Raw genomic sequence first — 25,086 nt, forward strand, 5'->3', positions numbered from 1 at the left:
TAATTAGCCTATTTTGACAGAGCATAGAATAGAATGCGCTTGTTAGATTTTAAGAAAAAGTCCAACTTCAACAAAAATAAATGCTTAAATACAAACACCTGAAAAAACACTAAAGTACTACTATACTGCTACTTTCCACCACCGGTATAAATGTAGGGTACTCCTAATCCATAGTCCAGTGTATACACTGCAAAAAAAAAAAAAAAAAAAAAAAAAAAAAAAAAAAAAAAGTTGCTATACTCTAATTAGTGTTCCCCTATCAGTCAAACCTCTGGGATATTGGTCTGGTCAGTTAAGTAGCAGAGGAGGTTGCTCTTCAGTTTGACTTGCATTGTCGGCAATGATATCAATTACAGGTGTATGTGATGGGGAACAATGAAACGGCCCCCAAAACAGGTATAGTTTTCCAGGTTGAGGCCACTGATGTATCTACTGCTGGAGTTTTTCATTTGGCTTGGATCAACAGATCTGTTGATAGCAATGTGTGGTACCGGGACAAAAGGAAAGGACTGAAAAAAGGTTGGTCATTTCTCTTAGCACTGTCTCAAGAGCATGGAGGAGATTCCAGGAGACAGGTAGTTACTCCAGGAGAGCTCGACAGGGCCGTAGTAGGTCCTTAAACCCTCAGCAGTATCAGTATCACTGCTCCTTTGTGCAAGGAGGAACAGGATGAGCATTGACAGAGCCCAAAACAAATTGACCTCCAGCAACCCACTGGTGTGAATGTTTCTGACCAAACAATCAGAAACGAGCACCACGAGGGTGGCCTGAGATTGAGGGTCCTACGTCCTGTAGTGAGCCCTGTGCTTAGTGCCCAGCACCGTAGAGCTCAATTGGCATTTTTTTAGACCACCAGAATTAGAAACTACTACCACTGGTGCTCTGTGCTCTTCACCGATGAGAGCAGGTTCAACCTGAGCACATGCGACACCCGCGAAACGGTCTGGAGATTCCGTGGAGAACATTATGCTGCCTGCAACATCATTCAGGATGACGTGTTTGGTGGTGGGTCAGTTAAGATATGGGGAAACATATCATCGATGTAAGGTCGCACAGAATTCTACAGGTTATATAATGACACCCTGACTACTATTAAGTATCAGAATGAAATCCTTTGACTCATTGTCAGAACCTACGCTGGTGCAGTGGGACCTTCCTTCATGTTGCCAGAGTATGCAGGTAGTTCCTGAAGAATGAAGGAATTGATACCATTGACAAGCCCCTACATTCACTTGACCTAAACCCAATAGAACACCTCTGGAACATTATGTTGAGGTCCATTGGATGCTGCCAGGTTGCTCCTCAGACTGTCCAGGAGCTCAGTGATGCCCTGTTCCAGAACTGGGAGTAAATCTCCGAGGACAACATCCGTCTTTTCATTAGGAGCATGCCCCGAGGTTGTCAGGCATGTGTACAAGCACGTGGAGGCCACACAAACTACTGAGAATCATTTTGAGTTACTAAAATGAAATTTTGGCAAAATGGACGAGTCTGCTGAATCATTTTTTCACTTTTTTGACGCGTCTTTGATATCAGGCTCGATATGGTGATCCTTTTCATTTTTATCAAATTATGAGGCATCATTTTGCTATGCAATATTATAATACACCACCTACTTATCAGGAATGATAAATCTAGACCCCGTGCCCCTTCTTGGATCTGATGAGTTTTCAAAGTGTTCCTCCAATATTTTTGAGCAGTTGATTCTTTATGACGTAGTGCATACGCAACGAAGGTTATGATTGCCAGCTAGTCTTGATGAGGTTCTGCAGTTAAAAAAAAAAGCCTGCCCTGTTGAACTGCTTAGATACATTTTTTTTCTCCGACAATGTACCAGATTCAGCATTGCAGGTGTTATTACCTTGCTTTTTCTGTGAAATTCAAAAAAGCTCTGAATAAAAATTAGTTTTTTTTTTCCTCCCGTGTTGCGTTCCCATGATTTAAATCGTGGTGACACGAAGAGATGGATTACATTAGGGAAGGACCCAGTAAAGAATCAGGTACCAAATAAAACTTGACCACGTCTGGCAAAAATCCAGGTATTTGCAAAGGGTTCACATACAGCATACAGTTGGCTCTGTTAACTCGAGCCAACGATATTCTTAGAATATACTGTATGTATCCTACCTTTATCTCCATACAAAAGTAATTGTTACTTGGCTGTAATCAAAACACTAATATATCTAAACGTCAACAGGCAATATCAGCCAAATGCTCCCAAAGGAGTAAGCAAATCAGTAACAGTAATTTAACGTTTCTATCGGATTCTCATTCAAAACACTGCTTACATTTGAATGAAATGCAGTTTGACCTTGAGAGTGATACATAGAGACGGGTCCATGACATTACGAAAAAAAAAAAAAAAAGTCTGGGTTTTATTGTTAATTGTGGCATTTGAGTAAATTGCCAAACATTTCTGAGGAATAAAGCAAGACTATTTCAGGGCGGAAATGCAGTATAACAGAGCAACCTCAAACATGGTCTTATATGAGTCTTTGTTGGCATGGTGATGAGAACCTGGCATTGTAATGAAGTATAATATCAATGAAGATTAAAAAACGTAATCACACATACTAAAGAAAGCTAGAGTGACTCTTGCTGCATCTAAACCTTGACCTGATGCTGAACTGAGCCAAAGTTTATATGAAACTAGATGGAAGTAAAACAGGACTGAGTAGAATGGTGTGGAGCAAAGTGAGTGTCTTGGTTGGTGTCTGAAAAGTTGGCTAATGGTAGCAGAGAAAGGGGGAAAAAAAGCAGCATTTGCACTGTCTGGGATGGGTGGGATGCAGTGAATGACAATTAGATTCCGGTGTTCACATGCTTGTCAAACAAACAATAGCAGACAGCATAATCTTTCTCCAATCTCTCCAAAGGCTCTTTGACTCTTCCCTTCACTCCATCACTGTGGCTGCTCATGCCCGCTGGAGTAGAAAAATGTTCAGGCAAAGTTGTGAAGAGCAAGCCTGAACATTTCATTGGTGCACACCCATGCAGAATTTATTTCCTTCAGGAGGAAAATCTGATGAAAACCCATGATTTGATCATTGTCAGCCTGCAAACACAAAGAACAGCACATCAGTTGTACCTGTAACACTGATGCATCCATGTTCAGCAATACATTGATAAATGGCAAATACAGGCTGTTCCAGAGGTCTTGGATACATTTCAATTCTTCCTATCTGTTTAACTTCGAATGGTACCAAGATGAACCTGGTAGAACTAAATGAATTAATGCATTTTGTAATCCGAATGTTTTTGTGGACTACAAGAATGAATGAACGAACTAACTCATTGAACTATTTGCTTGGTGTGTGCCTATGTGACCTACGATGCTCACATTGAACGTTCCATAAAAATATTGAGATTTGCAAGCTTTCAGAATATGTTTTTACATCTTTAATACTTTGAGATATTCAATGTCAAAATGCGCACAAGACTTCTGAAACACCTATAGACTGTAAGAGAAAAAGTTGAAGACAGACATACAGGAAAATCTTTATAGTATATTTGTTTTAAAAAAAGCTTATTTAAAACAAAGGTAGACCTCTAACTGTATTTTCTATACTTACTTTTAGTTGCCCCACAACCATACTCAAGATGCAGCTGTCTGTGGTTGGCTGATGGTCATGTGCTGTAATAGTATGACCAATTTTTTTGATGCCCAGATTCTGTAACACATACACAGAGAGGAAAGTTAACACACAATAATTTTGATTGATGTTGCAAAGGTTCATTTAAAGTGGGTTCTCTCATAATCACGGTTTGGGATTAATGGATTCACTTTCAATATTAGCAGATCTTTTTAATTAATTTAGGATGTTGGCATAAAAATCAACGGATCTTACAAAAGTCAGTACTCCCATAAATGTTATAATACCTGTGCAAATAAAGAATAGTATTTGTTAGATAATAGCGAGCCATGGACCTTCAAAATAAAAGCCTTACCAAGTACTGCTTCATGTTACATGTCACAAAATTTATTGGGCTTTTATTATGAAGCTGTCAAGCGTGTTTCTGACATTGTTGCAGTGGAATGCTTGACTCAATACCCAAACACTGCACACTACTGGAGCATTATACTCAAGATATTTCTTGACATCCAAAAAATCTGTTCATGACATATTGATATGTACAGTAGCACATATTTAAAACTTGTTTACCTTGAAATTGAATCAGTTGAATAATCATGTCATTCATTGAATTGTTATATTTTTTACTTGTTGTGTAAAAGAACTACGCAATAAACAGACCAGGTATTTCACATTTTTCACCCATTTTCCCCACATTAGCCAAAACACTAAGCTACATTTAGGGACCGTTTACACGACAACAGCAACGGGGTGACAATGCAAAAACTTTTCCAGAGAGCCCGATCGTTTACACGGTGACGGCATTGTGGGGGCTGAAAAGGCAAAAATTTGAAAACGCCTTAATAATTTCAAAACAAACTCAAAATAGCCCCCCCAAAAAAGATGTTATTTGTTTTACAATTGTTTTATTTGAAAACGAGAAATTAAATAGGTTGTTATCCGTTTTCCGATTTGGGATTCGAAAACAGATATGGAATGAATGAAACACCAATAAAGAATGGAATGGAATTTTATTATCATCATCAGTATCATTAACAATCACTGACATTTACAAAATGTGATATGATTTGCCCGAAGAAACCGAAGAAGACGACAAAGGCGGACGAGATGAAGCATATGCTTATCAGTTTCCCGTCCCCCATACAACTAAAGACGCACATTCAGGCATGGAACATACATCAAAGCTGTAGAATAACACAGTCCACAATCTGAGTTCAGTGACTAAGCGTCCAGTCAAGCAGCTCGATTAATTTTAGTGCGTACAAGGTTATGACTTTGTCATGTCCCTGACATTTTTGCGTCCGTTTGCTGTGTAACATTTTGTTGTGGCTATGTGTGTGACATGTTATCACAGCTGGTGTGAGTAGCAACTCAAAATGCTTTTCTTATAAGTCTCTTAAAAGGATACATTGCTGAGGTGTACATGGTGGCAACAATTGGTGCACACAAGGTCACTGTAACAGTTTCATCAGACATGAATGTATGAGAAATCAAACAACATGCTGTACATATTTTGTCTCAAGATTAATGTCTCCACAACGAAAACATGCCTATTATTCGTTTTATACAGTATATTTTCCATATACTCAGTAAACTAGACATTTGAATCAGGAGCTCGGTAGACACAGCAGATAATTATGTTTTTACAATTGGGGATTAGGAGTTCAATTGTAATTCATTCCAGGAGATTGTCAATCATAATTGCAACACCCCCTCCCCCCTTAGATGCCCGATACTTTTGTGTCATGTTATATCCATGCAAATTAAAGTCAGAGCCTTTGTTGTCTTTAGTAGACAATCCTTAATGTGTTCAAGATTCTTCTAACTCCTGCCGTTGATAAGTTTCAGCTACCGTCCACATCCACGAGTTGTTATACTGGTCGGCTGTGTAGTATTTACAGTTATCCAGCTATTGTAGTCAGTTGGTCAAGACTCGTAATAGCTCTAATCTTCATATCCTGCGTCTTGACAAGGATCCTGCAATCTGAGACCCAGGTGTTGGCTATTTTTCCAGCTTTCTTGAGTTGACGTGCTTTTCTTGCAATTTCTGCATTTCGGCGAGTTGTCATTCAAAAAAATCTTCGACCCTTTCAGGTGGCGGCGCTGGTTAAGCAGGGCAGTCTTGGTCTTGTGGTCTGCCAGCTACATGAGCACCGTCGCCAGTCCTCTCCCCCCAGATGAGAGCAGAAGGCAGCGACGGATGTCCAGCGGTTCCATGTTTATTCCATACTCTTTCAGCTTAGCAATTGCCAGTTGCGCCACTGTGTCCCCTGGGCCAGGCGTCAGCTGTAATCCAGAAATGATGAGCTCATTTGCGCGTTGGCACTGGTCGAGATCGTCAGCCAAAATTTCCAGCTTCTTGATGCAAACATCTCTCTCCTCGACCGCCTGCTTGAGTTTCTCGTTTTCAGCGCGAATTAAATGGAGCTCTCTGACGATTTCTTGATTCTGGTTTTGAATCAAGCCAGTCAAGGAGACCTCCAACTTCTGTATGGAGGATTTTATTTCATCCAAGTTTCCAGGTTTTAAATTCTTTGGAGCCATACTGGGAGTCGAGCTTGCTGGCCCTGAGCGCTTATCGGTTAAGATAAGAGAGTGCTTCAGAGTGCGTCTGTACACGGCGAAGGCTGAGCAGCGGAATCTAGTCAACTACAGGTAGTCCCGGGTTACGAAAGAGTTACGAAAGAGTTCCATTCCTACGGGGGCAACGTAACCCGAATTCCCATGCAAGTCAGAATTAATGCTTTTAAATACCCCTAAATAAACCCTAAATCTCAAAATAACTATACAAACTATAACTATACAAACATAACTATAAAACATGTATTATACAGCCTATTAATAAAGTAAAAAAATAAGCGGAAAATGGCAGACAAGACACCATTACACGAAAAATGGCCCAAAATGTCAGATGATAGCCGGCGTCGTAAAGTTGAAATCACGAAAGTCAGGTATGTCATAACCCGGGGAGTATGTGTATTCACTATTCTAATTATAGACTCTCATTTAGAGCAGAGAAGAACATTATACTGTATGTCCAGGACGAAAGAGATAACAGCACACAGGAAGGCTTACACGCAGGAATCAAGTTTTGGGTGGTTCTGCCACCTACACATTGGGAATGCATACTACATCGGCAAATTGGAGGTTTCATGCACTTTTGCGCTTCCGTGTACTTCCCCACATATAATGGTCGTTTAAACGCGAAATTAAAATGAGGACAAAACAACACTTTTGCGTTATTGTGCAAGATCTTTGTCGAGTAAATGTGGCCCTAGTCTGAAATATATCAGTTTTGTTACCGATTAAAGATGACTATATATTTTATTTCTTAAATTTTCTGATCCCATTAAAAAAAAATCTTTTTTTAATTCCCATGTGGTATTGAATTATATCGCTTTGTTTCCATATATATCGAATCACATTGGTTCCAAACTGACCCAAATTATAATCAAATTGTTACAGCTTTGAAGATCGAATCTCAACCCTTGAATCAAGACACATCTCAAATCAGTCTGATGCTAAGGGTTCCCAACTTTGTACAAAGTGCTTTACATAATAAAACTCAAGCAAAAGCACAACAGATACCATATCTGTGCACACACAATTTACACCGTTAAAAAAATGTTTTTTTTTTTTTTTTTTTTTTTTTACACATACACAAGCATATTTTAGAGAAGTAAACTGAAGTGAAATTCAATTTAACAAAAAATAAACTTTCTCCTAAACTCAAAAGTTAGAACGGTAAGACTTGCTTTATTGACTGCTAAACGGTCTAAGTACAAAAATATAAGGCCTAAACATACACAGACTGAGGTGACGTCATCAATAAAAGGCAGTGTCAACACGGGGTCCTATATGCAGGGGTTGTCCACATTTTTCATGGCAAAATTCAAGCACTTTTTTAAAAGACTTTCAAGATCAATTGTCCAGTTTTTCCCAGTACCTTTTTTTTTTTTTTTTTTTTTTTAATATACAATTAGGCAGAAATAAAGTATCATGCCTTCTCTCAAGTAAGTAAACATTTTACAAAATGTTCTGCGACCCCGGAGGCTCGAGAAATATAGTTTGAAAGGTGCCGATTCTGAAACATCATGAGAACAGTGAGAGATTTTCTGGCAAACTTGAGCACATTTGTCCTGTAGTGGACGGTGACACATCTCGGCCAAGGAAACCTTGATAAATGTACTTTCTTGAAGTTTGGGAAATTAGGACACTCGAAAAATGGTTCCCACACCTCCAATTTCTAAGCCAAATGATATCTCGATGTACGTTTTGTTTTGAACTGTAGTTTACAACAAAAAAAACTATTCTGTTCTTGCTGAGACTTGTAAAACTCTTTTCAAGGCTATTACAATTTCTACACCTTAAAATAAGATAAGTGGTTGTTTTCTTGTGTTACAAGGGAAGTCGATCGAGAGCTGGGTGAGTAGGCAGAGTCCTAGCGGCGATGAAGCCGAGCAATGTGACTCCCATCCGGGTCAAATGGCGAATAGCAGAGGGGATGTGGAGGTCGCAAAAAAAAATGTGACAAAAAGAGGAACTGGTCATGTGATATAAGTATTGTACTAATCCACAGCAAATGCACATGTATGCATTTAAATACTACTCTATTCCTATACTGTGCGTTTGATTTAGTTCCAAACTACTCATGCACATACTCAAATGCACTGTACTCGATGTGATGCGGGACATCAAGGAAAAGCAACTTCAGAACAAAAATGTAGCAGCGGTTCAGCAAATGCATATAATTTTCATTCATTTAATAATTTATATTTTTAGACAGGGCATTGAGAAATATACAGTATATGTATATAATATCATTTAGCTGTACATGTACATGATCTAACTGGCCAGCGTTATCCTAATTGCGACCGCGTTATCCGCACTGCTTACCCCGTCCAGATTGCTTGCTTAGCAGCAAGCAGAAAAGAATTCTGGATATTTTTATGCCATACCATGACTTGATACATTGTTAAGTCTGTTTCATGGCAATTCAAAATAAAGTCAAAGGGGAAACAGCTGTCATTGATAATTTGCTTGATTGCATTTTTTTTTTTTTTAATCAAATAATACTCATATTATAAACTTTATTATTATTATTATACAGCAGCATGCTTTTATCAAGATATAGAATGGCCCATATCATATATCATGACAAAAGATCATTGTTTCCATATCACATAATTTTCCATATACAAGCACATCTGAGCCCCACAGACATGTTATTTATACTGCCAAAATTACATGCAAGGATGCAGTGATATCCACATTATATTATGATGTGCTCATAGAGGTTGGATTGTTGTTTGAAATTATTGTGTCGGCTGCATCCTTAATCACATCCTTAATGTGTCAATTTCAAACAGGTAAACTTACAAGGAGTTTCTTGGTAATCGCATCCTTTCCAAAGATTTTTTCCCCTTCCCAGGTTAGTAATGACTCTGCAATCTGTGTGGTAGAGAGAAACAGTTTAAGGAGGAGGAAGGAGGATTTATAAAATATAACCATTACAAATATTGGCCAAAGTGACACACCGTGTACCATGATGAAACATGAATAGACCAGAAAATAACTGGAGAAGTTAACCTGGCAACCAAAACCAAAGTTACACTTACATACAGGTCAGCAAGTTTTGCTCGGTCACTTTGAAATAACTGGTAGTAGTGCCGCACGAAGCCAGTGCCTATCTGCTCCCACAAAGGCGGATCCTGCATCCTGAATAACGCTTAGAGGGGCAGAAGAGAGAGGGGAAACAAGAAGGATCACAAAAGTACACTTGGACAGTACTTTTTTATATAGCTGACTTTTGCTGAACTTCTAATCATAGTTCTACACATTTCAAATTAATATTAAGCATTGTTCAGATTGGCAGACAATGCCTGATGCCCATCGTGATTGAAACTGGATGGCTCTTTTGGAAGATGAATGCTCACAAAGCACAGAAATTTCATTTTTCCGAGACTGATTGAAACCGCTTACGGTAGGTAGTTTTATATCCGATATGGACAAGATGCTTTTCAGTCTGAACAGCTCCGAAGGGTTTTGACTAGAGAACGACCAGGGTTTCCCCGACAAATAAAAGATCGTGGCACACTGCTACAGCAAAATAAAAGCCGCCACACCTTGCAAATGAGTTTTTTTTTTTTTTTTGAGATACAACATCCATTCTGATTCATAATTTGTATAATTTAACATTTCTAAATGAATATATGAAGCTCATTTTTACGCACTATTTGCCATAAATCATCTGAAATAGTACGTCAAATACAAATTGTTCCATTACACGCAATATTTTTAAAAGCGAATCAGTTCTCCGATTGAAAGCTTGCGCCTGTGTGCGTTGGCGCGGAGATGCAAATCGGGAGAAAAATAATCAGAAATGTACTTGAAGATAGTGAATGTACTTCTGGTTTAAGCCTTTGAAAACCAGATTAATATTGACCTTACGTAAAGTTTAAGTTCTTTATTGCATGTCTTTGACCCGAATAATCGTGTCCTAGCATAGCATTTGTACCGCGCTGAGGTCAATCGTTGTAATTTCAGATGAGTATTTTGAAGTACAGTATTTTGGAATGAGAAAGGTTCCTGAGGAGGAACGTCCGCTAACAAAATGACCATTATTGTTGTGGTGATCTAGACCGTCACGTTCCCAAATATATAAATAAATATTGTGGAACGTGAGGCTCACGCTCCAATGTGCCTTTCAGTTCCGAAGGTATTACCGGTAGAGCTAACGTTCCGAGGAGTAGAAATAACCAAATGGTTATGGCAAGCTTTGCATTTTAATGTTGAGATAATGTTTTCAAAAACTGAATGAGGCAAGATCACAGCTGGAGACGCAGATCAGGAAGGCACACAGTCCAGGGTAGGAGAAGTCTCAACTAAGCAACAAACCAAACAAGGTATCTAGCTGGGACCCAACATGGAAAGAAATGGCAAAATTCAAGCCGTGGCTGTACCACTCAAATCAAGGTGAGTGTCATGAATCATGCATCTATTATTTTTAATACTCATAATCTTATTATTTTACCTTAAATTGTGGTGTTGAAACAGGTTCATTGTCTATAACCTGGCATATTTGTCATCTAAAGAAAAAATGTAAAACATAGGGCGTATTTGCATTGAAAGTAATTTTGAAAGTATTTTTCATCTCATTGAAACAAATTATATGAATTTGCACTAACAATCAGAACGGTAACTCCCACAAAGACACTTCAGTTTGAACTGAAGTTGGATTGACTAATGTAAATTTGATACATACAGTGGTACCTCGACATACGATCGCTTCGACACACAATCTTTTCGGCATCTGACATAAAATTTGACTCTCCATTTGTTTTTACATCCGACGACATGCTCGAAATACAATTTTTGACAGTGCCGCAGTTTCTTTGTTTTGCCGGAAGACCGAAAAAACGGCTGGTTTTCTTTTGAGAGAAATCAACACTGGATCCAAAAAGGTTAGTGCAGGTGGTGAAATGAAAGAAAAGGTGACGCTTACCATTGAAATGAAGTTGTAAATGATAGCAAAATATAAGCATGGGGTGTGCATCCATGAACTGGGTCAACAATAAGGCCGTGAAATGTCAATCTCGGCCGGCTGTCCTCCTCCGTTCGCCAGGTGACAATTCTTATTGTGGTAACATCGCCAAAGAAATCACCAGCTTTGTCTGGTGTCTAATCATTTATTCCATCAACTTGTGCAACAGCAGCGGACACCAGCATCAAAACAGAAAGTAAACTCTTGCTCACCGTCACATCATCCCCGCGGTGCATTCAGGTACAGCAAAAAACATCTGCCACATTAGAACCCGATTTGTTACATTATTACAGGTATTATTATTATTATGATTTTTATTCATAATTTGTTTGTTTTGTCTCAACAGAATCTCCGATTCGATTATAAATCGATTATTGATGCCCCTCTCCCCCCATTTTTTTTTTTTTTATGTTTTGTATATTTGTTCCAAAATTGTTCAAAAATCCTCTCACGCTAAATAAACCAAACTACTATTTTATTATCAAGTTACCGGTTAAAAACAGTAAATAAAATACTCAAGTCCCCATTCTGTATCAGCAGCTTTAAACTACATTCATTTAATTTAATGTTGTGAATCAACCGTTAAAGTTGTTAAAATTGCACCCGTTATTCCATAATTTCCCTCATGTCTACTTTCGACATGTGAAATTTTTAAAATTGTTTCATCATTTAAAGATCGATTCAAGTCAAGATTTTGCCCATTTAGGGGTATTTTATATAAAAAGTAATTAGGTTCTCTTCAACAGAGCCTTCTAGAGAAGTCTACTGCTTTAAGATGGCGCCTGTTTACTGGCGCGGGAAAGTCTGTATTTCACATCTAGTCTAGATATATGTGATATCTACCATAGCCGTATGTTGCTGTATGTTTGTAGCAACTAGCAACTGGGCGCTATTTGTAGCGGCTGACGGCCGCAGTCAGGTATTATTGTTTTTTTTTTTTACCTAGCGGCATTAGCTGCACATGATATTTACTCTCGGTCTGTTCCTCATTGCGTCCTGAAGACCGCGCTGACTGCGTTTTATTTCCGCTTTACCTGGTATAATTCAATAATCGGAAATTGGGTGTTTGTGAATCGTTCTCGAATCTTCCACGGCCGAATCGCGAATAATCTAAGAATCTGAAATTTTGCACGCCTCTAATTATAATGTATTCTTATGGGAAAATCCTTCTCGACATGCGACCATTTCGACTTACAAACAACGTCCTGGAACAAATTAACTTTGTATGTAGAGGTACCACTGTATTTGACTTAAATCCAAATGGGTAAAACATCGAATGTGCTTCAGAATATGGACCAGGTCAGTGTGAGACGTCAAAAATGGCATCACAGACTGATGATTGGGGAGTGCTGTACCCTTGTTTAAGCCAACTGTCGGCCATTGTGTTGACAGTGCCCATCTCAACAGTGGTAAGACATTTGGTCAACTGTACATCATGCAGAACTGTAAAATGTAAGTTAGAGATGCTTGAGTCTCATTTCCTAAATCTCATGTTTTTCTTATTCCTGTGTAGGTGAAGACATACTTGAGAAGCAGGGGGACCATTTTGCAGCATGCCTCACATTGACTATAAATGGACCACCTATTGCTGATATCCCCCTTTTTTTTAGCCCAGGAAAATCAAGTGTTCCCAGGCAGGATGCAAACTTTGAAAATAGATCTATGTTATGGTTCTTGGAATAAATAAACGTTGCTAAAGAAAAATCTTATTTGTCATGAAATGAAACAAATTTGCCGCAGCACAACACGGTGGGGTTGTCCGAGTCCGACGCAGCCCACCATTACCAACGCTTCAAAAAAATCCTAGGGGGAAACCCTGACCAATATGGGGTTTTCAGGACTGATACCGATTATTAGTAGTTAAAGGGGCCAATAACAGATTTTTGGAGCCGATAATAATTTGCAGTAAAAGTGTAAAAATTGGCGTAAAAAAAAAAACAAAAACAAAAAAAAAAAGAATAATGCAAACACTGAACTTCATTGAAATGTCTAACGCATGTTTATTGAATCACAAATAGAAATGAATAACTAAAAATAGGGGGTGGCGTGGTTCAGTGGTAGAGTAGTCGTTTCCCAACCCAGAGGTTGCGATTCTCTGCCCTGATGACCTCGTTTAAGTATCCTTGAGCAAGATACTAAACCCCACGTTGCTTCTGGTGCTGCGTTACCAGTAGGTAGATGCGGATATAGTGTGAAGCGATTTGAGAGCCTAAAAAAGGCGGAAAGGCGAAATACAACTGTACCTCCATTTACCATTACCATTTAACCAATCAAAGATTGGTGTGACTCCAATTGCTGTATTTCAGCAACAACATACATCAAGCTGGATGCAATGGTATCCCATCCCAGCTAACTACCGGCTTTAGGCAGGGTACAACGAGAAACAACAATTCATGCACACTCTCATAGACGCAATTTGGAATGTTCAATCAGCCTATCACGCATGTTTTTGGGATGTGGGAAACAACCAGACTACTCGGAGAAAACCCACACATACAAAGGGGAGAACATACAAAGTCCACATAGGAGGGCCGGAGCCAGTGACTGAACCCTTGGATTCAAAACTGTGAGGCGGATGTGCTCACCACTCATCTACTGTGCTGCTCAGTGCCTTACAATATTACCTAATTCACTGCCACAGACAGCAATAAAAATCACATCTATTTTACCTGTGATGACTTCACTCACTCCCTCCCTCGGTGCTATTGATGGAGGTAAAAATCCACTTGATTTATCTAGGAGGGCTCACAATGACTGCCATCTTTAAATACAGGTTCTTATGAACACATGGGCCTCATTAGTTGTATTTGAATTAGGTCTGAACGATATTGGAAAAAACTGACATTTTTGGGGGGTTTGCGATATATATTGCGATATTAAAAAGAGACTAATTTTCACCAGACTTGAATAGCTCTGTTTGGGAAGACTGGTTGACTCACTATGACCACAATGTATTCATTAGAGATCTCCCAATCCGAACACTTGATCGAAAATTGGGCCGATAGCTGATTTTTAATGTTTAATGAAAAATATATTTTCATGTTTTTCTGCTTCTCAACCCCCCTCCTGCTAAGCAATGCAACCAAACTTTTTCTTGGTCACCAGTGCAGCTGGCGTTTGGTACTTAAAGTTAATGATGATTGACAGGTTTGTAGCTTTGATCTGGCCCGAGACGTCTCTGTAGCTCTACGATCAAAGGCACAGATGTGTTAATCATCGTTAAGCTTGGCACACAGTCTGGAGTGTGTTATGGCTACTCATTCATTGTGTAAGGGAAAGGGTGTTCTCAGCAGCGTGAGCGTCAAAGTACAGAGCCCCTAAAGGAACATTGACAGAAATAAAATAAATTTAAGCAATCTGGTGCACACCAGAAATCCCCAAAATTTGGTAAACATTAGCATTATGTATTTAAGCTAGCGGACTTTGCTATGCAAGTTAGCCAATTGTTGTAAACATTAGCATTATATAGCATTGAAACCATCGGACTTTTACTATACAAGTTAGCCAATTGTTGTAAACATTAGCATTATATAGCATTGAAACTAACGGACCTTTGCTATGCAAGTTCACCAAATGTTGTGAACATTAGCATTATATAGCATTGAAGCTAGCGGACTTTTGCTATGCAAGTTAGCCAATTGTTGAAAACATTAGCATTGTATAGCATTTAGACTAGCTGACTTTCACTATGTAAGTTAGCAAATCGCAACAATGCAACAATTGGCTAACACCAGTAACAAACTTTTCTTTTTCGGTATCGGATCGGCACTCGGTATTGGCAGATTTTCAAACTCAGGTGACTCGGGTGCAAAAATATGCTAGCGGGACATCCCTAGTGTTCATATAATATTGTTTAATCTAGGGTTGCAGCTATCGAATATTTTAGTAATCGAGTAATCGACTGAAAATTCTATCGATTAATCGAATAATCGGATAAAACTTTTATTTAGGTAAAAAGCACTTATATACATGAGAAAACAAGACATTTCATCCAATATTAAACCATTTTTTAGTCATTCGATGTCTTTATTTTCGATGTACATTGCTGAAAACAGCCAACAATTGCATCTCAGATGTTCCTTTACTCAATAAACTTCTAGATCTTATATAAAAAAAAAAAATTCTTACCAAAAAATGTCATTACGCTTGTCAACACATATCACTTAAAAGTTAGGTGTTTTTCCCCACGTGTTTCAATTTGATTTCCATTTGTGTCAAGCTAGTTTTAAGTTCTTGTTAAGGTTTAAGTTAGTCTAAACCAGACATGTCCAAAGTGCGGCCCGGGGGCCAAATGCGGCCCATGGTCAAATTTCATCCGGCCCCCAGTCTGTGTCATAAAATCAATAATGTCCGGCCTGCACCCAGACCTAATAAATTGGTCAGCAGTACTGCTACCAGCATATGAAGTAGCTTACACACTAAATGCTGCTCCTCATTTACCCACTAAAAGGCAGCAGCACTCTAAGCAACATTACCCCGCGTGACCCTTTACTCCCAATTTTCTAAAATGGCGACAATCAACAAAACAAAAAAGAAAGTTGACTGTGACAGCCTACGCTTCAAGGATAGGTGGAAATTGGACTATTTCTTCACTAAAATACGTAAGAACTGTGTCTGCCTCATTTGCAAAGAGACAGTCGCTGTTTTGAAAGAGTTCAATGTGAGGCAATATTACTAAACAAGACACGCTGACATGTACGACAAGATTGCAGGGAAGATACGTAGCGAGAAACTGAAGCAACTTAAAGCTAGTTTAATTTTACAGCAGCAGTATTTCGCAAGAGCCCAAGAGATGAAAGCGAACGCCACAAAGGCTAGTTGCAAAATTTTGTGGAAATTATTAATTAAAAAATAATAATACTAAAGCAAATGTGACACACAGAATGGCTTGCTAAAATTTGCATAAATATATTGTTCTACGTAAAGGATGTCAGCCAAGGTCGGCCCCCCACATTTTTACCACTCCGATTCTGACCCCCTTTGCAAAAAGTTTGGACACCCCTGGTCTAAACTGCACGTCCGGATAGGATTTGAGTTTTTGCAGTGTTCAAAATAAATGTATGATACCTGCTATATTGCAGCACATTAGGGACCAGTGCTACTTGGTGTTTTATCCAGCAATGACTACTGAGCTAAAATCGACAGTTAGCATTATTAAGTTTTTATTTTACACCCTCATCTCTCTACAGAGCTATGTTCTCACAGATTAAATAAAGTCTGTATGTAAGACACGTTAGCTACGCATCGACAGTGGTCATAATTAAGAGAAAAGTAACCCTCCGCAGGGCTAACGTTACGTGAGCGAGTGACAGTCCTTAATCTTATTTATTAGCGCTGAGAAGTCTACTGCTTTAAAATGGAGGCTGTTTACTAACGCGTCTGTCAGACTAACGAGTCTGTCATTTCACATCTAGTTCTTCATACATGTGATATCTATGAGACGCATCTGACGTTACCTGCTACCACCGTAGTATCATGCGGGCGTAGCTTTTAGCAACGTCGGCGTAGTTTGTACTTTGTTGCGGCTGTCGGCTGCAGTAAGGTATTTAATTTTTAATTGCTTCTTCCTCTACGCACGTGATGTCAGCGTGTTGTCCCGCATTAAAAGTAGTCCGGGCAAAAGGTGATGCTTAGAGCTGGCAAAATTAAACGATTCCTCGAGGTGAATAAAATTACTCGGATCAGTTTTTAAACTCGAGTTACTCGGGTATTCATTTCAGATCAAGTTGAATCCAGGCTAAGGGGTTTTATCTGTGAATATTGAAGATCGGTGCATATAAAGGGATCCAGGAAGCTATGTCTCTGCAAAATTGCTGCTTTTATGAAGAAAAACAAAAGTTAACATAAAAAAAAAAAAAAAAAAAAGGAAAAACAATTGCACATCCTGCTATGGGACTATTGCGCAAACACACATTGCGATGGCGATGTTCAAATGATATATTTAACATATTGTGCAGGCCTAATTTGAATGTTTATCACTGTCATACTAAAAGAGCCGAGGGTTTTAGAGGTGATACTAGGTTACAAAAGTCAAAGAACGACTGGTTACCCTATTGCCTTTTGGACGATTAACTACAGCACCCCCACCAATATGTGACAGTGCATATTAATCAGCACTACACAGTACAGTACAATGCAGTCTTATTCGTACATATTCTCATTTAGCATACGTTATTGGATATTAGGGTTAATTTGTTGTGACCTAAAATTGCACCTTGTTTATGAAAAAGAACATTATGACTACTGTTTGTACTAAGTTTTGGCTATGGCAAAAAATTAAAGATACACGATAATATCGGTGGCCGATAATTATCGGCCGATAATGGCAATTATGACGTCACACAGATAATCCAGATAATAAAAAATTCAACCGATAATGCAATCCGATAATTATATACTTGATTTAGCCTCCAAATGTGCACAACCGAAGAATTCAGCACGCCGCCTCCTCAACCCCTCCCCTCTCTGAAGCCCCTGAGGGAGGAGGGGTTGAGGAGGCGGAGTTACACGACAAGAAATAGTTTAATATTATGGCGGCTGTTACTAAAAAAACGACGCTCTCGCCATTTGCGAAACATGTACCGCAGAAGTTCCACGAGGCCGAAAGAAAGCGTCCTCATTCAAAACCACTAACCCAGCATCCATTTAAAACTGCATCACAAAGATTTTTGGAACGAATACCAGGCTGCTGCTGCTAGCGGGAATGCTAAAGCTATTGTAAACACTAAGTTAAACTAGGGGCTTGTGACGATAGAGTCGGGTTGTTTGGGAAAGCAGCCCAAGGCGGGTGGTAAACTCTCATCTAAGGCTAAACACCGGCACGACTGGAGACCGATAGTCGGCAAGTAGCCGTCTTCCGGTCTGGCGGGGTGGGCAGAGCCCGGTTCCCCGGCTTCAGGACCTCCAGCGAACACCCCGGTTTCTCGAGCGTTCCCTCACGGCGTGAGCAGAGCCAGGCCCCGAATACGCCGCAGCAAACCGGCCGGTGCGGGCAGATTATCCGGTACGAATGTAGCCGCCGCCGAGACGAGACACGATTTTTTTTTTTTTAACCGAAATGACCCAAGAGCCATAGCCCTGGATAAAAAAATAATGCAGTTTATACGACCACCATTCTTCATGAAAAGCATGCCAATCACATTTTCACCACTACATTTGGAAAAGTGATGTCCAGTAAGCAAGCTTATCATGACGGCACAGTGGTTAGATGATCATTTAAACATGGAGAAAACGAAGTCAGCCCGTCAATAATGCATTCAGTATGTAAAATGACGAGCGGTCAGATGACTTTGTAATGCTGCCTTTATTTTCGGCTCAACAAAACTCAGGCACAAAACAACACGCACGGAGATGCGAGCTCCAACTGCATCCAAATAGTACTGCCGTTTATCAGTTTAGCTGCTGTAAAGCGAATGTCGCGACTCGCGCTGCAGAATGGGTACATGACATCTCGCTCTTTTGAGTTAATCATTTTCACAGTGTGCAACAAAGCATATAACATTAGCAATCACTTTTCAAATTAATTTAACTTATTTGTCTGCTCAATTACAGTCACAGTAGATAATCTAAACTTATTGGCACTTATTAACACTTATTAATTTAAATATGCACATTCCTGTTGTAATGAAAAAACAATAATATTCTGTAGCCACAAATATTCAAAATCTTTTCTTCTTCCAAGTTTTTTTAGGATTAAGTATAATAATGTATTGCTTAAAATAAGCTGTTAAGATTATTTTCAGCTAGCTATTTTTCTTCCAAGAAATCTGAGAGAAATACACCTGAAGCGCTGACAGATAGTTTCACTTATTTCCAATAGATTTACACTTAAAACTGACTAGTTTTAAGGAAGTGTGTTTTGCAGTGTATTAATGTTATGTTAGGAATGGCTTACTTTTAAAGGCATTTTTGTGCAACTTAGGTATTTACTCTGTAAGTAATTGTTGCCAAAAGTTTACCATTACACAATGTCAGACAATGTCATTATTTAGATGTTGGAATTGACGACTTGTTCATATTTTATGTTAAAAAAAAGAGCAATAAATTATATTTTTGCACAGTAATATTTTCTTTTGTTTAAAATTTTACATAAATCTTTTAATAGGATTATCGGCTTGACATTATCGGTTATCGGTAGGAATGAGGAGGGAATTATCGGTTTTCTGTATCGGTTGAAAAATGTATTATCGTGCATCACTACAAAAAATGGTTGTTGAAAGGTATGAATTACAGACGCTATATTTCCTATCGTTTTAATTGATGATCATGCATGTCACAGCACTGAAATTCAGTGAACACGCGGAACATTCAGCAATCAGCAGTCGACTGTGCGTAATTCATTTTCATTTTACCGCCTCCGGCCACGGCGTTTTGCTGGAATAGGCGAGTGGCCATGAGTTTCTTTGTTTTAAAAAGGAAGAAAAGTGGCTTAATAAAACACTTTCATGAGGACTTCTTCCCTCAAGTACATGTCAGTAAGGACGAAGGTTATTTTTAACGTTGATGGCAGACATGCCTGCGTCTAGGCTGTTAGCCTGTTAGCCGCCTAGCCATTGCCGGTACAAGCTATTTTGGCATTAAGAGACTAAAGAATGTTCCACCCCTTCACACGCAAGATAACACGATTTCCGCATGAGGTATCTAACTAAAAAGGTTATCTATCATTCACCATGGGCTAAGAAAATATGGGTGTTCCTAAATGTGCACTGGGCGAGAGCACTGTAATACACCACTTGGCTAGCATAGTTGACATAGGCGTGCCCAACACGACCTGTGAACTCTCAAATTCGAATTACTGCGAGGTATGACGATCGTTTATAATTATATACATTTAGTTTCGATTTTTCCAAAAGCATTTATTACTCAAAAACAACTATCCTTACCTCCAAAACCCGGGCCAGGCGCAGATGATACAGTGCGACTTTTACGTACGAGTCACGTACTAAAACAGTTCCGTCACGTGGCCCGGTGTATTGTGGGTATTGTAGTACAGTTCTTGAAAATAAACCTATTGCTGTCATGGAAAAACGCAAACAAAAATACCAATACGATTTGTTATTTTAAATCTCAACAAAATAAAGCAACTGCATTTTTTTTTTCATAAGACCCATTTCATCACTCTTGTCCAATAGTTTCCATACCACGATTTTGCCTTCAGTACCAGCAACCCTGGCCATTCGTGCATGCAGCTCTGTCTCATCAGGAGCAACAGAAGAGTAGTGTGTGGCTCTGCAGGCTGCACCGCTGCTTTTTTCCAAAGTTGAAATAACCTGGGTTTCCACGCTCAATGTTCATGTGGAGCCAAGTTCCATGAGTAGTCACCACTAGCCAGAGGGTTATGGCCATTAGTTCTGGCCCCTGACATCAGCACCTTCCCCACAGCCACAGGGTCCAATGACTGGGTCTGGAGTTACCATAAACCACAAATTTACTTATGCTGTAATTGCACTTTACAATCCTAATGGTTTGTACTGTCATTTAACATGATTTCACCAATAGAATCCATAAATATTTCCTTTATGTTCTTTCTGCACTGTATCTTGTTTATTATTGTCCAGTTTCAGCATTGTATGCATTATTTTTCAGCTTGGTGGGAAACTTAGATTCCATTGTTGCTACAATTCTATCTTGAACAGTAAACAATATTAAAACCCAGGCGACACACATGTTTACTGCTTATCAGACAACGTTAACGTCCTAGCACTATTATCTTGCAATATCATCAATATTCTATTGTAGTCTTTCGTGCATATATGTAATTGCTTATAGAGTTTAGTGGTCAAAAGGCACTATGAAATTGATATATTTATAAAAGATTAGGGCTGTCAAACAATTAAAAATTTTAATCGAGTTAATTACAGCTTAAAAATTAATTAATCGTAATTAATCGCAATTAATCGCAATTCAAACCATCTATAAAATATGCTATATTTTTCTGTGAATTATATATATATTCTGTAAAATAAATTGTTGGAATGGAAAGATAAGACACAAGATGGATATATAAATTCAACATACGGTACATAAGGACTGCAGTGGGCATTTCACTCTACTGTCATTTAAATCTGTCTATGCTGTCCTCACTCCGAAGCGTCTACTTTTTCCAAAGCTAGACAGCTAGTGAACGACGCCTTAGTAATCAGACTTCTTCCTTTTTCATCTGATTTATTAATAAAATGGCCTCAAACAATTGTCCTCTTTAGACCGTCGTAAAAATACAAAAAAAAAGTACACAAGCATTGCATTAGCAACAACGTTAGCTTAGCACGCTATACAGGTTAACTAAAAATAAACAAAAAGCATCTCATACAAAAAATATAACATTTCGCTTACTAACATAATATGTACATTCTTTACAACAACCATACTTACGGACAAATCTTGTCCAAGGATCATATAAGCACAACATTACAACGTAGGTGTCAGCCCGAGATGTCGTGCAGCCATATTGAACTGGCAAGAAAACCATGTCGCAAAGCGACCACAAGAGTTCGCTGTTAGACAGCACAAAAAGCCTTGCTGTAAAACTTACCAAAAGGCAGAATACTGTCTGAGCGGGACATATGCGTTAATTGCGTCAAATATTTTAACGTGATTAATTTAAAAAATTAGTTACCGCGCGTTAACGCGTTAATTTTGACAGCCCTATAAAAGATATTACTCGCGGCAACAACTACAGCGACGACGTCGTAGTACAAATGGTTGATGAACTCGAAGGACATTTGACATGTGATCACCCCTGGAGGGGTTGTCGTGCGCATGCTCAGTAGTGGTTTGGATATCAATTTGACCGGGATACCCATTCCTCAGAACACCTAGCTCCAGAAGCAAAGGCGGAGCTTGGGGGGGTTGCTGGCGGTGTGGCTGCACCTGGGCCAGGGCCCTAGGCGGTTTTGGGACATAAAGGGGGCCACGGTGGGTGAGGGGAGGGTTTAGAAAACACGTATGAAGATTTGCAGTGGTTTATTAGTGTGTTTAAGTGGGCATACATATCACATTTGACATTTACCTCTCAGCTAGCACCCTCTCATCCAGTTTGACCTCCCTGAGATATGATATTTCTGCTAAATATTGAATCACTTGCCGCCGATGCATCACACCTTCCATCTCCCACATATCTGAGAGGAGAAATGACACTGACTGGGTTTTGTGTTTATAAAGCCAATTCGGAGGCCTCTATCTGGCGACAGCAACGGAAATGTAAAGTGATGGATGTGAGAGAGATAGGAGATTGATTAAAACAAATTATACAAAAAAACAGTGGCCACAAGTGTGGTGTCCTCAGCGCTCCCAAGATGAGTAGGTGGAATTTATTAGCCAGTAAGGCTTGGTGTGATGTCACATAGTGACGAGTTTCAAATCTGCTCGGTTGCAGAGCGGTTTAAAAGATACAGTGACAAACCACATAAATGAAAAACTTCATCCAGAACACACACATTTTGGTCTCGATTTTGAAGGTCTCGGTCTTGAAAGCGCGGATTTAAAGATCTCTCCCAGTTTTTATTTTGGCACCGACTGACCACGGAAAACCGGAGATATGATCCTTTCAATTTCAAAATAGTAACTATGAAGGCACTTCAATATTCACTATTTAAACTAGGAACTATTTTCTACACTAGAGGGCACTCATGGTCTTTGGACAAATAATCCTTAATTTCTTTTTTCTTTTATGTAATGGTTTATTGTACAGTATCATTATAACAATAGTTCATATAGATAAGTTTGTGCTGAAAGAAAAAAATACCATTGTTAAAAAAAAAAAAAAAGCAATTATTCACAATGTTACTCATTACTTGAGTCTTCATTTCACTGGATACTTTTTACATGTATTTGAGTAAATTTTCTGGATGACTACTATAATTGAGTACCATATTTTTCAGACAGTTTTTTTCCTAGTTTGGCTGGGGGTGTGACCTATACTCTGGAGCGACTTATGTGTGAAATTATTAACACATTATATCATTTCACATGTTACTTTGGTGTTTTTGGAGTGACACTGATGGTTTGGTAAAGTTGTTATCATGTTCTTTATGCAAAGGTTATCTGAATAACTAGTTATAGCTATGTTACGTTAACATATGGGCCACGTTCGCATTGCATTGTTCATGCATTATGTAACATTATCATACTGTACACTTATTCAGCATGTTGTTCTCTATTGTATTTTTATTTTAAATTGCCTTTCAAGATGACATATTTGATGACACATTTCATCAAGTAAATTTCCCCCCAAAATGCCGCTTATACTCCGGACTCCGGTGCGACTTATGTTTTTTTTCCCTCTTCATTGCGCATTTTTGGGCTGGTGCGGCTTATATTCAGGTGCGACTAATAGTCCGAAAAATACAGTAACATTATTTTGAAGTAACGCTACTCCTACTTGAGTACATTCTCCCCACTTCTGATTGGAGACAAGTGTACATCACTGAATTGCCACAGGTTACTAAAGCAACAATGAGCAACACAAAGTCCCACATACATAAACATACACAGCCGACACCGCGCTCGATTTGTTTTCGGAGCAAATAACTTCCCCACAAAATGATGCAAGTTTACTTTTTACTGTAAAGTAATGAATCACAGGTGAAAAATATAGTATATATAATCATAATATAAATAACAATACAATACAATATATAATACTAAAGATACACGATAATATCGGTCACCGATAATTATCGGCCGATAATGGCAATTATGACGTCACACAGATAATCCAGATAATAAAAAAATTCAACCGATAATGCAATCCAATAATTATATACTTGATTTTGCCTCCAAATGTGCGCAACCGAAGAATTCAGCACGCCGCCTCCTCAACCCCTCCCCTCTCTGAAGCCCCTGAGGGAGGAGGGGTTGAGGAGGCGGAGTTACAAGACAAGAATTAGTTGAATATTATGGCGGCTGTTACTAAAAAAACGACGCTCTCGCCATCTGCAAAACATGTACCGTAGAAGTTCCACAAGGCAGAAAGAACGCGTCCTCATTCAAAACCACTAACCCAGCAGCCATTTAAAACTGCATCACAAAGAATTTTGGAACAAATACGAGGCTGCTGCTAGCAGGAATGCTAAAGCTATTGTAAACACTAAGTTAAACTACAGGGCTTGTGACGATACAGAGTCGGGCTGTTTGTGAATTCAGCCCAAGGTGGGTGGTAAATTCGCATCTAAGGCTAAACACCGGCACTACTGGAGACCGATAGTCGGCAAGTAGCTGTCTTCTGACGGAGCCCGCCGCTCTGGCCAGTCCGGCAGGCCGCCGGGGCGGGCCGAGCCCGGTTCCCCGGCCTCGGGACCTCCGGCGAACACCCCGGTTTCTCGAGCGTTCCCCCACGGCATGCGAGCAGAGCCAGGACCCGAATACGCCGCGGCGAACCGCCTGGGGTGGGGGGATTATCCGGTACGAACGTAGCTGCCGCCAAGACGAAACACAATTTTTTTTTTTTTTACCTTAATGACCCGAGAACCAAAGCCCTGGATAAGAGAAATAATGCAGTTTATACGACCACCATTCTTCATGAAAAAGTGATGTCCGGTAAGCAAGCTTATCATGACGGCACAGTGGTTATAAGATAATTTAAACATGGAGAAAACGAAGTCAGCCAGTCAATAATGCATTCAGAATGTGAAATGACGAGTGGTCAGATGACTTTGTAACGCTGCCTTTATTTTCGGCTTAATAAAACTCAGGCACAAAACAACACGCACGCGGATGCGAGCTCCAACTCCGTCCAAATAGTACTGCCGTGTAGCAGTTTAGCTGCTGTAACGCAAATGTCGTGAAAGCCGCAAATGTAAACAAAGCGCTGCAGAATGGGTACATGACATCTCGCTCTTTTGAGGTAATCATTTTCACAGTGTGCAACAAAGCATATAACATTAGCAATCACTTTTCAAATTTAACTTATTTCTCTGCTCAATTACAGTCACAGTAGATAATCAAATTCTT

General features: G+C 39.3%; 1 protein-coding gene across 1 annotated transcript; it reads right to left on the bottom strand.

Annotated features, from left to right (window-relative positions):
- Positions 1 to 236: 236 nt before the first annotated feature.
- nutf2 (nuclear transport factor 2) lies at positions 237 to 20,106 on the bottom strand. The gene is made up of 5 exons (XM_057837369.1): positions 20,019 to 20,106; positions 9,212 to 9,321; positions 8,973 to 9,044; positions 3,573 to 3,671; positions 237 to 3,055 (listed from the first exon to the last, which is right to left on the bottom strand). The coding sequence occupies exons 2-5, from the start codon at positions 9,308 to 9,310 to the stop codon at positions 2,942 to 2,944; spliced, it is 384 nt and encodes a 127-aa protein (XP_057693352.1). The 5' UTR covers positions 9,311 to 9,321; positions 20,019 to 20,106; the 3' UTR covers positions 237 to 2,941.
- Between the last annotated feature and the right edge of the window lie 4,980 nt (positions 20,107 to 25,086).

This window comes from Corythoichthys intestinalis, chromosome 5, assembly GCF_030265065.1.
Source record: "Corythoichthys intestinalis isolate RoL2023-P3 chromosome 5, ASM3026506v1, whole genome shotgun sequence".
In the NCBI taxonomy this organism is placed as follows: Eukaryota; Metazoa; Chordata; class Actinopteri; order Syngnathiformes; family Syngnathidae; genus Corythoichthys; species Corythoichthys intestinalis.